Source organism: Protopterus annectens, chromosome 10.part0 (assembly GCF_019279795.1).
Source record: "Protopterus annectens isolate FY-2018-M chromosome 10.part0, PAN1.0, whole genome shotgun sequence".
NCBI classification, from domain to species: domain Eukaryota; kingdom Metazoa; phylum Chordata; order Ceratodontiformes; family Protopteridae; genus Protopterus; species Protopterus annectens.
The window spans coordinates 1790770272-1790784613 of record NC_056744.1 but is presented as its reverse complement, the minus strand read 5'-3'; the positions used below and the strand labels follow the sequence as shown (position 1 = coordinate 1790784613).

At 41.6% G+C, this 14342-nt stretch overlaps 1 protein-coding gene across 1 annotated transcript in view; it reads right to left on the bottom strand.

The window, feature by feature from the left end:
* The window catches only part of SLC5A2 (solute carrier family 5 member 2), a 261601-nt gene that overhangs the window by 36497 nt on the left and 210762 nt on the right, over nucleotides 1-14342 (bottom strand). Inside the window, exon 13 of the mRNA XM_044086616.1 lies at nucleotides 1967-2108. Coding sequence (XP_043942551.1) covers nucleotides 1967-2108 — 142 coding nt within the window. The remainder of the gene's footprint in view (nucleotides 1-1966; nucleotides 2109-14342) is intronic.

Genomic DNA, 14342 nt, shown 5'->3' with positions numbered 1-14342 from the left:
TAACCCCTCCCAAAAACTAAATAAACATACATACATAACATAAATGCAAAAAATAAAATAAAAGATAGGAATTTTCCTAATATAAACATTCCAAAATCCCCCAACGTAGCCTCAATGGACCATTTCAGACTCATTTAAGTTTTAGCTTGCCTCTCAAAAATCCTTAAAAGCTATCTCAAAACAGGTGAAAAAACATTCAATGAAAATTCTTTACTATACAGAACAAACATGGCTTCTGGAAAAGACATGATATTGTTCTTCTTTAATGATCAGTTAATAAACAAATAGAAAATTAAATATGACTAGAACAATAATCATAGATCTCACCTTTGGGAAAAGATCCAGTAACAAACTTCTAAAAATCCTTCCACAATTTGTAATAGATTTCACCACAATGGAATGGTTTCAGCAATTCCAGCAGCACTGACTCATCAGAGAAGTCTATCACTCCATAACCCTTCCCAGTAACACAACAATTAGGCATCACACCAGGCTCTCAGGCTTAGTTTTATTCTTAATTGTTCTAAATAGCACACGGCATATGTTTAGTCTATATCAATGACTTAACATTCTAGATATCTACTGAAAACCAGTGCATCATTCAGAATAACCTCAGTCAAACCAAAGCTGTCTGCATAGGATCTTAGTCTAAGTTTCTCCAAAATGAAGTTCAAGTTATTCAACTCATTTAAAAGATTAATTCCCATAAGCTCCTTCTTACCTATCCTGAGCCAATCTAGCCAACTACAAGAATGTATGGGGTCTATATTAAATCATCGAATGCTTAGAAAAGCGAATGATGATTTATCGACTCCATGTAAGTGAAAGCTTACAAACTCGAACGTTTAGAACAGTGATTTTTTTCCAAGGGAAAAAAATCGCTGTTCCAAAAAAAAAAAAAAACACTTATAACAAAGTGGAGGGCTTCACCCCCGCCCCCCCCACTTAAATATACCAACTCTGAGATCACAATACAGTAATGAAAATATCAAAGTAACGGACGTGGCCAAGCGATTTCTTTCTCAGGGAAAAAATTTGCTTATATGCTGCTTCATCATTTTGCCTTTTCGTCTTTTCAAGTTTGACCAAGACGCATTCGAAAGAATGCATCTTCGGTCATCTAATAGGAACCCGAATGTATGTACTAGATCAAACATCTAGGTATATGGATTGAGCTAACCTCATCATTTAAGAAGGCTTGAATAAGACATTTTTTTAAATTCCAATCAGAAATGAGATCAGTACAAAATCTACATTAGCTTCCTAGAAACTCCATGGAACCTTTATTCAGAGGACCTTAATCTGCACTGTGGCCTTCACCCTACCAATAACATTTATTTCCTCAAAAAATTCCAGACGTTGCAAGCCTTATAAATGGCAATTCTGTTTCTTCAAAATTAAGCTACCAGAGAAAAAAATTACAGCCAAACCATCAACAGGGTATGGTAAGATTTTATTTTTATGGGCATAGTTTAACTAAGCATCCCCTGACTTAGGTGGGTCATCAATGTAAAATGTATTTTATAAGCTGCATCCATGCTTTGGTTTATCTAGCAACCTGACATTCAGTTTTAGGCCTTGCCTAATGCATAATGATCCCCTCATGAAAATCACACCTCATGCCCACTAACCATATAGCAAAATGATAGTTTAAAAGTTGGTTGTTTGAAACTTTTCACCATCTAATAATCTCTTGGTTTTCAAGGGGCTATTTGAAGCTATTAGTGTAGTTTGGAACTTCCTCTTCCTCCCATGTTAGTAGAGTAGTTCGGAGAAAAACCTTCTGGGTCAAACTACTACCCCCCCCCCACACACACAGTGCACAATTTTTCTTATGCTATGCACATCTGTTGAATATGAGTAGAACTGGGATTGGTGAAGCTGCAATGGCTACTTTCTATCTGGTGAAACAAAAATATTCATGGGAAATATTGTAGGCATGTGCTGAATAATTCTAAGTACCTACCTCCTGCTTCTGTCTGCATTTCAAGTGTTCCATTTTCCATCACTTCCTGCTGTTGGGCTGTTTTTCTGGCTTCTTCCTCCTCTGCATCAAGGTCCACTCGCTCCTCCTGACTGTATCGTAAACTGAACACCAATCGATGCAGCTGTATGTATAATAAAGGGAAAAGTGAATTAGTTTTAGTCTAGGTACAGGTGACAGTGTTTTAAAGATGAAAGCAACAGTATATTTGTCTCCTAACAGGACCAGAGGTATCAGTAACCTTCTTGTCTGACACATTTAAGTCTTGTGAATGGTACAGAGCTGACGATGACTGTGGATAATATCGGTAGGGCAATTAACTGTAGATAATTGCATGTCTTTGTCCCATAATATGGTGCAGATTTTCAGCAGCACAACAATGTTATTATAATGGGAAGTAAGAAGTTGGAGAATAATAGAACCTGGACTCTTTTCAAGGTTGTCACACACATGCAGTTTGAACTGCAACCCTCCCACCTGTGGCTGTCCCATTTAAAGGCATTGTGACATCATGGTATGAAACTGGGGCACTGTCCGGTTAAAGAACAACTGTGGCAAATGTTCTTTGCTCTCCGCTTCTTTTCCCAGACTCCCATTCCCTCCATCCCACCCCATTCTAAAATTACTGCAGTACACACTTCCTGTCAGACTGCTCTCCCTTACTTTGTATAGCTGTCATAACTGGGCACTAGCTAGAAGATGTGGCCTCATCAATGCTCTGTACAATGTTAGTGTGACCTCAGTATGTCTGATGACCACACCTCATGCTATGTACCCGTGGAACTTGGACACAATACCCCAGATGTCGTCTTAGCAAAGACCTGCACAATGAAAAGATTACCTTAGTTACCCTCAACTCCTAAGCTTATGCATGCATCCTACTGTCATGGCATCTGCCCTTTCATATTATGTTTTATAATCCAGCCCTTTAGTGATTATGACCTCAGGCTTTTTTATTTCTTTTTCTCTACAGGGCTACCCCTTCAAACATATATCTTCCATGGCATCTCCAACCAAAGTGTGTGTAGCTTGTCAGCCATCTTCTGTTTGTTACCCACATCAACATCCTGGGCCTCTGCCACACTCTGTAATTTCCCAGGAAATGTGTCAGGTCACCAAATGCAGCCTCTGCAAATGCAAAAAGATTAAATACTGTTTGCTGAATTGTTGAAAATACTTTCGCTGACAGTGGAGTTTGCCTTTTTCTCCACTACTGTGCAACCTCGGACTTTGTGTATGTGTGTTTATATATATAATTATATATATATATATATATATATATATATATATATGTATGTATGTATGTATGTCTATGGTGTGTCAGAAAGCTTACCTCCTACAAAAATGTCTTCCAATGTTCACTGAAGGTAGTTTTGATCTGTTTGCATTTGCCATACCTACCTTTGGTGAGTCAACATGAATCCTTGTCCCATCATCCTCTTGTGAAAAACACCATTAAAATCCATAATGAAATCCAAATATACCACATTCACCGAGCATTCTTTGCCAACGTCTGTGTTGCAACAGACATAGAAATGGACTAGCATGACTATTGTTCCATGCATTATCTGTAAGACAAACAACATTCAGAGATGTCACAAGCCTGATCCACCGAGCCTTTTATATAACCTTATCTGAGAGAGAGATCGAGAGGCACATTTAATAGTCTGTTGTTGCTTATCTACTTCTTGGACTCATCTTTGACCAAGGGTACATCCACCCCATTTTTTTTTAGGGGACACTGTACATTTTAAGCAATGGATTCCCCAAATATTTTTACCAACTCTTCACTATGCAAGGATGGACCTCCTCTAAAATCCCATGTGGTCTTGATGTCTCCTGAATTTCTTTTCTTCTGCCTCACTGGTCTCCTTTGTATATGTCCCTTGAGGCTATCCATATGCACTCTGGACACTAATACTAGCATTCTGCCTTATTAGCTCAGTTGCATATTTCTTTTGTTTCTGTTTTTTTGATCTCATCAAACTTTTTCATGAGTCGTGACATTTATTTTTCCTAAAAATATCAGCTGTTCTTCATGAGATTTATTACTACTTAAATAGCTGCTTCCTTCTCTCTTTCTGGATTTTTTAAAGCTACATGTGATATCAGTTTTCTGACATCCTTATTAAATAGTGATCTTTTTTTTTTTAGTCCAGAACTAGAAATTAAAGCATTTTGTTATTTTAGTCTTAAATAATTGTCCTGTAATTAAAAATGCAGTCCAGTTAGAGGCTGTTAGCACAAGATGCTTCAGTGGACAAATACGTGATACAAAAAAGAAACAAATATATAAATAATTGTGTGCGTGCATGCACGAGTGTAAAACAAATATATAGATAGATATAAATAGATAGATGATACAGATATAATGATGGTCAGCTTTGCCTACACTCTGCATCATATATAACGGCAACCACAGTGCTACATTCTAGCTACTTCACTTAGTTTTTGTCATGTTTAAAAATGGCTTAAACTTCAACTGAATATAAAATGATGGAAGCTTCAGCTCCACCAAACCTATTAAAAAAGTGTTTTTTTTTTTGCAGGGGGAAACACCATTGCATCCTCCATGTGGGTGTGCTCCCATACCCTCCTTACTTATATGTACTAACTCCACAGCTGCATAACAGCAGAGTAAAGAGAAAAGCCCCCCCATACAGCAAACCACTGGCTGTGCACAAACCAGTCTGTACTAGCAGGAATTTCTAGTAGAAAACGCAATTGGGAAGACCAACATTACAGAACAGAATCTGATACACCTCGTCCATTTTGCGCCCACTGAAGTGTATTGTAATGACTCTAGCTTTCCTTTTTTTCTATTTTTAATGGAGGACAGTCCATCTTTAAGTATTCACCATATCATGGTATTTTTAATTCTGTCTTGTGTTATTTTTTTCTGAGTTAATTCTCAATATCTGTTTCCTGGCCTGGGCCATCACTGACCGTGGTGAAGAGATTAGTTAAGCTGTAGCAATGGTAGGGATTGAACCTTTTGGAAATGGAATACAGAAGCAGCTTAATTTATGAGAGGAGACGTTTCCAGTTTGTCCTATCCCTTTATATGACCACATGATGTGCAGAAACGTAATATATGTATTGTTTTATCTCTCCCTAATATTACCCATGATATAGTGCAGAAACGTAACATATGTATTGCTTTGTCTCTCAATAATATTACCCATGATACAGTGCAGAAACGTAACATATGTATTGCTTTGTCTCTCCATATTACCCATGATACAGTGCAGAAATGTAACATCATATGTATTGCTTTATCTCTCCCTAATATTACCCATGATACAGTGCAGAAACGTATCATCATATGTATTGCTTTTTCTCTCCATAATATTACCCATGATACAGTGCAGAAACGTATCATCATATGTATTGCTTTATCTCTCCCTAATATTACCCATGATACAGTGTAGAAACGTATCATCATATGTATTGCTTTTTCTCTCCATAATATTACCCATGATACAGTGTAGAAACGTATCATCATATGTATTGCTTTTTCTCTCCATAATATTACCCATGATACAGTGCAGAAACGTATCATCATATGTATTGCTTTATCTCTCCCTAATATTACCCATGATACAGTGCAGAAATGGAACATCATATGTATTGCTTTGTCTCTCCCTAATATTACCCATGATACAGTGCAGAAACGTATCATCATATGTATTGCTTTGTCTCTCCCTAATATTACCCATGATACAGTGGAGAAACGGAACATCATATGTATTGCTTTGTCTCTCCCTAATATTACCCATGATACAGTGCAGAAACGTATCATCATATGTATTGCTTTATCTCTCCCTAATATTACCCATGATACAGTGCAGAAACGGAATATCATATGTATTGCTTTGTCTCTCCCTAATATTACCCATGATACAGCAATAGCCATGTTTGGGTTCCTGCAACTTGGCAAGCACATGCAAGGTCTTTTCCACCCTATCCGCCACTTCTGCTAACCTTTGTGGAGCAAAAGATGCCCACCAAGGAACACTGCTTAACAGAGAGGGTTTTAGGACACTGCCAACATGAGATTCACTGACCTTGTTGCTGCAAAACTACTCTGACAGACGTGCGGTTCTTGATGAAAGACTGTTTTTAAATGCACCATAAAATGTCTTCTGTGTAATTTGCATAGGTTTCCACTATTTCCATGCCAGAGGATGTGACCTTCCCCTGCTGTAGCCACTAAGTTCACAGGTAGCCACTATGCATATGGCCCAGAAGCCTAGCCCAGTCTCCCAATTGCCCCAGGATCACTGACTGGTTACATGACTTGTTCAGAGTCACATAGTAGATAAAGGAAGGCTGAAGGAATCAAACTCCGAACTACTGGAAGCAGCTTATTAAGAGCTCATAGTCTTAATCTTCTAAGCCATCTTTTAGACAAGCTTTTGACTCACTTTACACACAACCTTTTTTTTAAACTGGGTAATCCCGGTTCACATAGGTGTCTCTTTTTAGGTTCGAGCCAAGAGTACTCTTTGGTTAAGAGACTTTCTCAGAAGCACAGTGTGGCTAAAGGATTTGCTCAGTCACACATTAGGCAAATGGAGGCTGTGAGAATTAAACCCTGAACTACAGAAAGTAGCTCATTAACAGTTCATAGCCTTAATCATCGTTACTGTCTATAAAAATTAAATATAATACATGCTCATGCTCATGACCATGCTAGGGCTTGAACCCATAATCTAGTCATCTGGAATTAAGCAACCTATCCATTAAACCACTGTTTATTCAATTTATATGGTCAACTTAAAGGCTACTGTATCATGGGGAAAGTGCTGTTCCATTAACACCGTCATCTTAGAATAATAGGATAAACAGACACACACGTATGCCCAGGAGAATTTTCTGAGGGATTCCCTTAACAGCCCCATCTCGAGGCGTACAACTCTCGTTAAAAAGGCCTTCTACTAAGACATGTTATTTGGCAGTTTAGAGACAAATAAGCTGCAGTGAGGAAAGACCTCATTATGGGCTGATGTGCATGTCTTTGATTCTTGTTATGTAGCACAACGTGCAGGTCAGCACCCGATGTGATGGGTGATGCTTTAGTGACCACATCATGGAAAGAAGGGCACCCCCAGTCACTTTCACGTGCACACACACACAAACACACACACACACACACACACACACACACACACACACACACACACACACACACACACACACACACACAGTAAACAACATGCACTCACATAATACACCATGTACTCTATACTTCTCCCAGTTGTCAGATCATCCACAGTGTCTCCTCTTACCCTGTAGTAGTTGTTCACAGATGATTACAGTTCAGGCATTAATGCAAGACATTCAGGTTTTACACTTCATACCCTACAGTAAATGCATGCTATGAAATACACTTTCACGGCTGGGAGGTGTGTGTGCTGGGTCCAGTCCACACCCCCTCATACGTGATAACATGTTGCAGGCATTGCATAATGCCCAAGCTCCTCAATATGTTTACTGACCACACCTGTTGCGCTAACTTATTAATTAGTGCAGCAAGATAATGAATAGGGCTGTTTTAACAAAGCTGCATGGTTCAAATCTCTTTTCTCCTGCTTTATTCATTTTATTTATTTATTTTTTAAAACAGTCCCTGAGGTGTAATGGTTCCCATACTTTTTATTTAATGTATCATTATTGCACTCCATAGTGACTACCCCTGGTGTCCAGTGTTCCCCCAGCCCCCAAGCCCTGTACTTCAAGTGCTTCTAAATTATAAGACTTATAAAGTAATCCCTGGTGGCCAGCAGACCTCCCATCTCTGCAGTACAGTTATCCCTGGTGGCTAATTGTTCCCCACCCAGTGTTGCAGACTATGTATGTTAGTCTTGGGGTCTGTGAAAGTATGACAGCCACCCAATCAAAACACACACAGACACACACACACACACACACACACACACACACACACACACACACACACACACACACACACACGCACAGCCCCTACTCAACTGATTGCACTCACACACTCATCCATTCATCCATTTTCACACACACACACACACAAACAACTCACACACACCCTATTTCACCCACTCACAACTCCCCCTACATTATCTTTCAGACACAAATACACACATGCATGCACGCACACATGTAGACCCTCATATGTACTGACTCAACACCTCCCAACCCTTCCTTACCACTAAAATCGACAGAACTTACCTCTTTCATGATAGCTGAACATGAGATGCCTTAATGGGGGCAGATTTGGGGAGGAGCACATAGCTACTTAGCATATGCCTCTTCCCTGGACTCCCTCATTTGCATTTAACATGGCCTCTGAGACAGGCTGACGTGGTTCATAGGTAGATACTAGACTATCTGCCAAAAAGGCATTTATAAGCTTAGCCGGAATGTATTGGCTTTCGCCGTCCCCATAGATTAGTTCCTTGTGCCTCTGTCCAGCAGAGCCATTGAAGTGATCCCCGGGGTAAACTTTCTGTTTCCCATCCACTCGTCAAGGTTTCTCTTGAAAAGTGTTAGCGAGGAGCTCTGCCTAATATAGATTGGAATCTTGTTCCAGAGCATGGGAAATCTCTGGGACAGGAATCGATCCCTTCAGCACATGCTATTTATTGTTTTGGTGAGGTTTAGATCCCTAGAAGGTGTGGCTCGAGGGGATATGGTTTTCTTTAGATGGAGCATGTCCATCAATTCTGGGTTGGACATGTATGTTAGGCAGAGATCACCTCTGAGTAGGCGGTATGCAACTGAGTACAACTGGAGTTTCTTCAGTCGAGCTGCATAGGGCATCTGCTTTAGGTCAGTGATCCTCTTGGTGAGGTACTTCTGTAGTCTTTCCAGCTGTTGCAGGTGTCTTGTAAGGTACATCTCAAATGGGGCATTGTAGTCTATGGTGGGTCTGATGAGTGATGCGTAGAGGGGCACAATGACCTCTTTTGATCTGGATGCAAACCCTTTTGTGATTAGGTGGGCCACATAGAAGGATTTTCTAACCACTTTGGCAATGTACTTGGGTCCCCAGATCCCTTATTATGTCTTCCATGTTTAGGGGGCTACCATCTATGTGGTAGTTTGTGAGTACTTGTTTTTTTCCAAAGGGGATGACTATGCACTTTTTGGCATTTAGCTTAAGGCCATGGTTCTGACACTAGGCATCTGTCTCAGTGAGACCCTTTTGCAGGATGTTTGTGTCAGCCAGAGAGTCAGTTATAGCCCCTAGTTTGCAGTTGTCTGGGAACTTGGTCAGCCATATCCTCCTGTGCTTGCCTGTACCTATTTGAAGTATATGTTGAACAGGAGGGGTCCTAGGACTGAGCCCTGGGGAACACCACTTGTAACTGGTTTGGAGTCAGACCTAGCTCTTGCAACTCTTACCATGTGGGTTCTGTCCATGAGCCAGTTGGCAACCCATCTCGTGATGCAGGGGTTTATGTTCAGGCTGGTGAGCTTGTCTATAATACCAGAATGAGGAATGGTGTCAAAGGCCTTTGCGAGGTCTAGGTAGGCTGTGTGGACCACCTTTCTCTCATCTATAGCCTTGGTAACTGTTTCAAAGAAGTCCATCAGGTTTTGGAGGCATGATCTGCCCTTAACAAAGCCAAACTAGGTAGGGTCCAGTGTTTGGAGGATCCCAATGTCTCTGTTAATGAGATCCATGATGATGTGCTCCATAGACTTGCAGACCAAGCTGGTCAGGCTTATAGGGTGATAGTTCCCAGGGTCTGTTGTGGCTCCACCTTTGTGGAGCTGAATAACCATTGCTGTGCGACACTCTATGGGCATGTAGCCTGTGGAGAGGCTGAGTTTGAACAGTGTGTTTAGGTGAGGGGTTAGTTCATCTTTGAGCTCATGTAGGATGCAGCCTGGGACACCGTCCAGTCCCATTGATGCTGTGTTTTTGGCTTTGGAGAGGGCTGTTTTAACCTGAGTGTCTGTGATTTCAGGGGCACTATATTCTTCTGGTATGGTTATAGGCCCTTTTGGGGATGAGAGGGGGGTGAAGTTTGCACTGAACTTGTCTGCCAGGATGTTGGCGATATTGGTTGGTTCAGTGTATTTTGTGCCATTCTGCACTAACTCCGAGCAGATCTGAGAATTGCCACTTAGATTCTTGACATAGCTAAAGAATGCCTTGTTGTTATCTTTGATGGAGTCCTTGGCAATTTTTCTTTCGAAGCTAGCCTTGGATGATTTTATGAGGGATCGTAGTTTCTTGCTGATACTGATCAGGGATGTCTTCCCTTCTTGGGATTTTACTCTCTTCTGTACTAGTTTCCTCCTTCTATTGTATATCTTGTTTATGGCAGGGGTCCCCCAGACTGGTTTCCTTTTCTTGTAGGAGTAAGTCTTGGTTTTGCTTGGGATAGCACAATCCATGCATTCTTGTAGGTGCCTGTAGAGTGCATTAGTAAAGGATTTTGCAGCTTGGGCAGTGTTATCCTTTAGCATGGGGGCTTTGAAACTTTCCACCTCGGTCTTAAGTAACGTGAAGTTTGCTTTTGAAAAGTTTTTCACTGTGTTTTTTTTTACCAGGGGTGGGGACGGAATGTGGATATCCAGAGTGATTAGTTTATGGTCAGATCTAACCAGCAAGGGGTTGACCACTGGTGTGGAACACCATTCGCCCATGTTGGTGATGACCAGGTCCAATATGTTGTCACCTCTGGTGGGGGTGTTGACCAGTTGACCCAGGGTGTTTGAGTTTATAAATTCTAGGAAATGTTGGGCAAGGGAGTTAATACTTCAGTAGTTCTCCCAGTTAATGTTTGGATAATTGAAATCGCCCAACATCAGGGTGTTTGGTAGGACCTTTATGTTTCCAAGTGTTTCCAGAAATGCAGAATGGGGGTACTGGGACATGGTAGGTGATCTGTAGCAAGCTACAATTTGAATTGCAGTTTTGCCCATTGTTAGTTGCACGTGGATGATCTCTGAAGCATCGTGCTGTGCCACTAACCTGGAGGTGTGCGTATCCTTGATTAATATGGATATTCCCCTGCCTTTTGTATTTCGGTCTGGGTTTTGTGGCCGAAATGTATGGTATGAGTTGTAGCCTAGTAGTGCTAGGGTGCTTTTTGGAGCCTTAAACCAGGTTTCTGTTACTGCACATATATCGATTTCTCCATACTGAGGAGTGCCTCAAATGTGTGCATTTTGAGGTTTAGACTTCTAGCACTGAGTAGCATTACCCTCAGTTTTTTGTTACTTGTGCCATTTACGGCAGTGGGTTTGCCTTTTAAGCCTTGCCTAAAAAAAGCACTATGGGGGTGGCAAGAGCCTTGGCCAGTATTCAAAAACCTAAGGGTGACAGGTGCAAGCAGTCTCTAGCGAAGCAGCGTGGCTTGTTGAGCATGTCATCCCAGGCTGACAGACACTGGATCCCTTTTGAATGACACCAGAAGCTTAGCCGATTGTTGAAACTGATATTTTTTCTTTATATCGTGGTGTCATTCTTGGTGAGATCAGGATGCTAATCAGGGTCAGGGTCATACCGGCCTGGGCTATGTGATCAGAGAGCTCTTCCATGTCTCTTTTCATGTAGTCCAGGGAGGTATGGCTCAGGTTATTCACACCAACATGGACAATGACAGAATCATATTTGTACTTGTTCTGGAGTGACCTGAGTGCTTGTGTTATGTGGCAGATCCTGGCTCCCGACAGGCAGCTAACAGTGGCCTTCTCCTTGTTTAGCCTAGTGAGTGGGATATCAGTGTGCCTGACTATAGATACAGCCACCATGTCAGGGCTTCTCTGACTTCCACAAAGTTACTGCAAGGTATATTGTTCCCTTATCAATTCCCCCGATGTTTCCTGCAAGTTTAGATAATGAAAAATATAGTTTTTCATTGAGAAGACTACTGTCAGAAAATCCCCTTATTCAAAGTGATATCCCATAAATCCCACTTGGAATGTGACCAACCACTTAGCATGTCTAATATTAACTGATGTGATACCACTCAACATCTTAGCACAAGAAATCTGGACAAAGCCAAAAATAATGGGGGGGGGGGGGACAAAGGCCCAAAGATAGGGACAAATTTTAAATATTGCTTGTATAAAAAGTTGCTAAAATAAAATGTTTCACGTTATGAATTTTCTGAAGGATATGAAATGTAAAACTTAAATGTCTGTCTTTATTTAGTGAATTCAGTCCTCACTGATTTTCCATAAAACCACAAGTTTTATGAGGAACAGACCAAAAACCTGTGGCAAAAATCTAGACAATTGATAGCTGTGCTGTGATAGGTTCATAGGTTCATAGGTTCATACTAGGCTATCTGCCCGAGGGCATTTACAAGCCTAGCCCATAGTTTTGTGGCTTACGCCACCCCTTTAGTATGGGGAACTATACCCATTATTTTGCTGTGCCTCTGTTGAGCAGTGACACTGAGGTAATCCCTGGGGTATATCTGCGATCTCCCATCCATTGGTCAAGATTTCTCTTGAACAAGGCCAGCGAGGTGCTCTGCCTCACATATACCGGGATTTTATTCCACAGCATAGGGAGTCTTTGGGTGATGAATCTATCCCTCCAGCACGTCCTATTAATAGCCGTGTCGAGGTTTAAGTCTCCCGCTCTTGTGACTCTGACGGATCTAGATTTTTTGAGGTGAAGCATATTCATCAAATCTGGGTTTGACATGGCCTTGTATGTTAGGCAAAGGTCACCTCTGAGCAAGCGATGGCGACTGAATAGAGCTGGAGTTCTTTCAGTCGGGCAGCATAGGACAGATGTTTGAGACCCTTTATCCTTTTGGTGAGGAACTTTTGTGGCCTCTCCAGCTGCTGCAAGTGTCGGGTCAGATACATTACGAATGGGGCATTGTACTCAATCATTGGTCTGATGAGTGATGAGTATAGGGAGACTATGACCTCCCTTGATCTAGATGAGAATCCCTTCATGATAAGGTGGGCAATGTAGAAGGTCTTCCTAACTACTTTAGCTACATGGGTGTCGAATGACAGACTACTATCAACCTGGGTCCCCAGGTCCCTGATAACTTCTTCTGTGCTCAGTGGATTGCCACCTATTTGGTAGCTAGGGTAACCTTGTTTTTCGAAGGGTATGACTATGCATTTTTGGCATTTAACTTTAGGCCATGGCTCTGGCACCAGTTATCCGTTCTGTGAGACCCTTCTGAAGGATATCTGTGTCAGATGTGTTTTCTACTATGGCCAGTTTGCAGTCATCTGCAAACTTTGTCAGCCATAACCCTCCTGTGTTTGCTTGTACTTGGAAAAGTAGATGCCAAACAAGAGTGGGCCCAGGACTGAGCCCTGTGGTACACCACTTGTGACAGGCTTTGAGTCTGACATGGTGCCAGCAACTCTGACCCTGTGGGTTCTGTCACTCAGCCAGTTTGCAACCCATCTTGTGATGTATGGGTTAACATTTAAGCTGATGAGTTTTTCAATGATACCCGAGTGGGGTATTGTATCGAAGGCCTCGCCAGATCGAGGTAGGCTGTATGGACTGCCTTTCCCTCATCAATGGCTTTGGTGACTGTTTGAAAAAGTCAACCAAGTTTAGAAGGCATGATCTGCCTTTGACAAAGCCAAACTGGGATGGATCCAAAGTCTGCAAATTCCTATGTCTTTATTTATGAGGTCCATTACGATCCTCTCCATGGCTTTGCAGATAAGGCTTGTCAAGCTAATGGGCCGGTAATTTCCAGGGTCGGTGGAGGCACCGCCTTTGTGAAGTGGGACCACAGTTGCAGTGCGCCACTCCTGCAACGTATCCAGAGGTAAGACTATGATTAAACAGCTGTCCTAGCTGTGGGTTTAATTCCTCGTTGAGTTCGTGGAGCACACAGCCGGGGACACCATCAGGTCCCATGGATGCTGTGTTTTGCTTTGGAGAGCAGTTCTCACTTGGGCGTTGGAGATGTTTGGGGGCTGCAATCGCTGATATAGATATCTCTCCTTTTGGGGGGGGGGGAGAAGTTTGCACTGAACCTGTCAGCCAGTATGTTGGCAATGTCTGTAGGATCAGTAATCTTCACATCATTTTGAACTAGTTCTGAGCATATCTGGGAGTTTCCTCCCAGGTTTCTAACATAGCTAAAGAAGGCCTTATGATTGTCTTTTGAGTCTTTAGCTATTTTTCTCTCAAAATTTGCTTTGGATGATTTTATGAGAGCTCTTAGTTTTTTACTTATAGTGATCAAGGGTGTCTTACCTTTTAAGGATTTTGCTCTATCTTGTAGTAGCTTCCTCCTTTGTTGTAGAGTTTGTTTATGGCTGGGGTCCACCAGACTGGACGCTTGCCTTTTGTACAAAGAGTCTTTGTTTTGCTTGGGATTGCCTTATCCATGCAGTCCTGCAGGTGCTGGTAGAAGGCATTTGT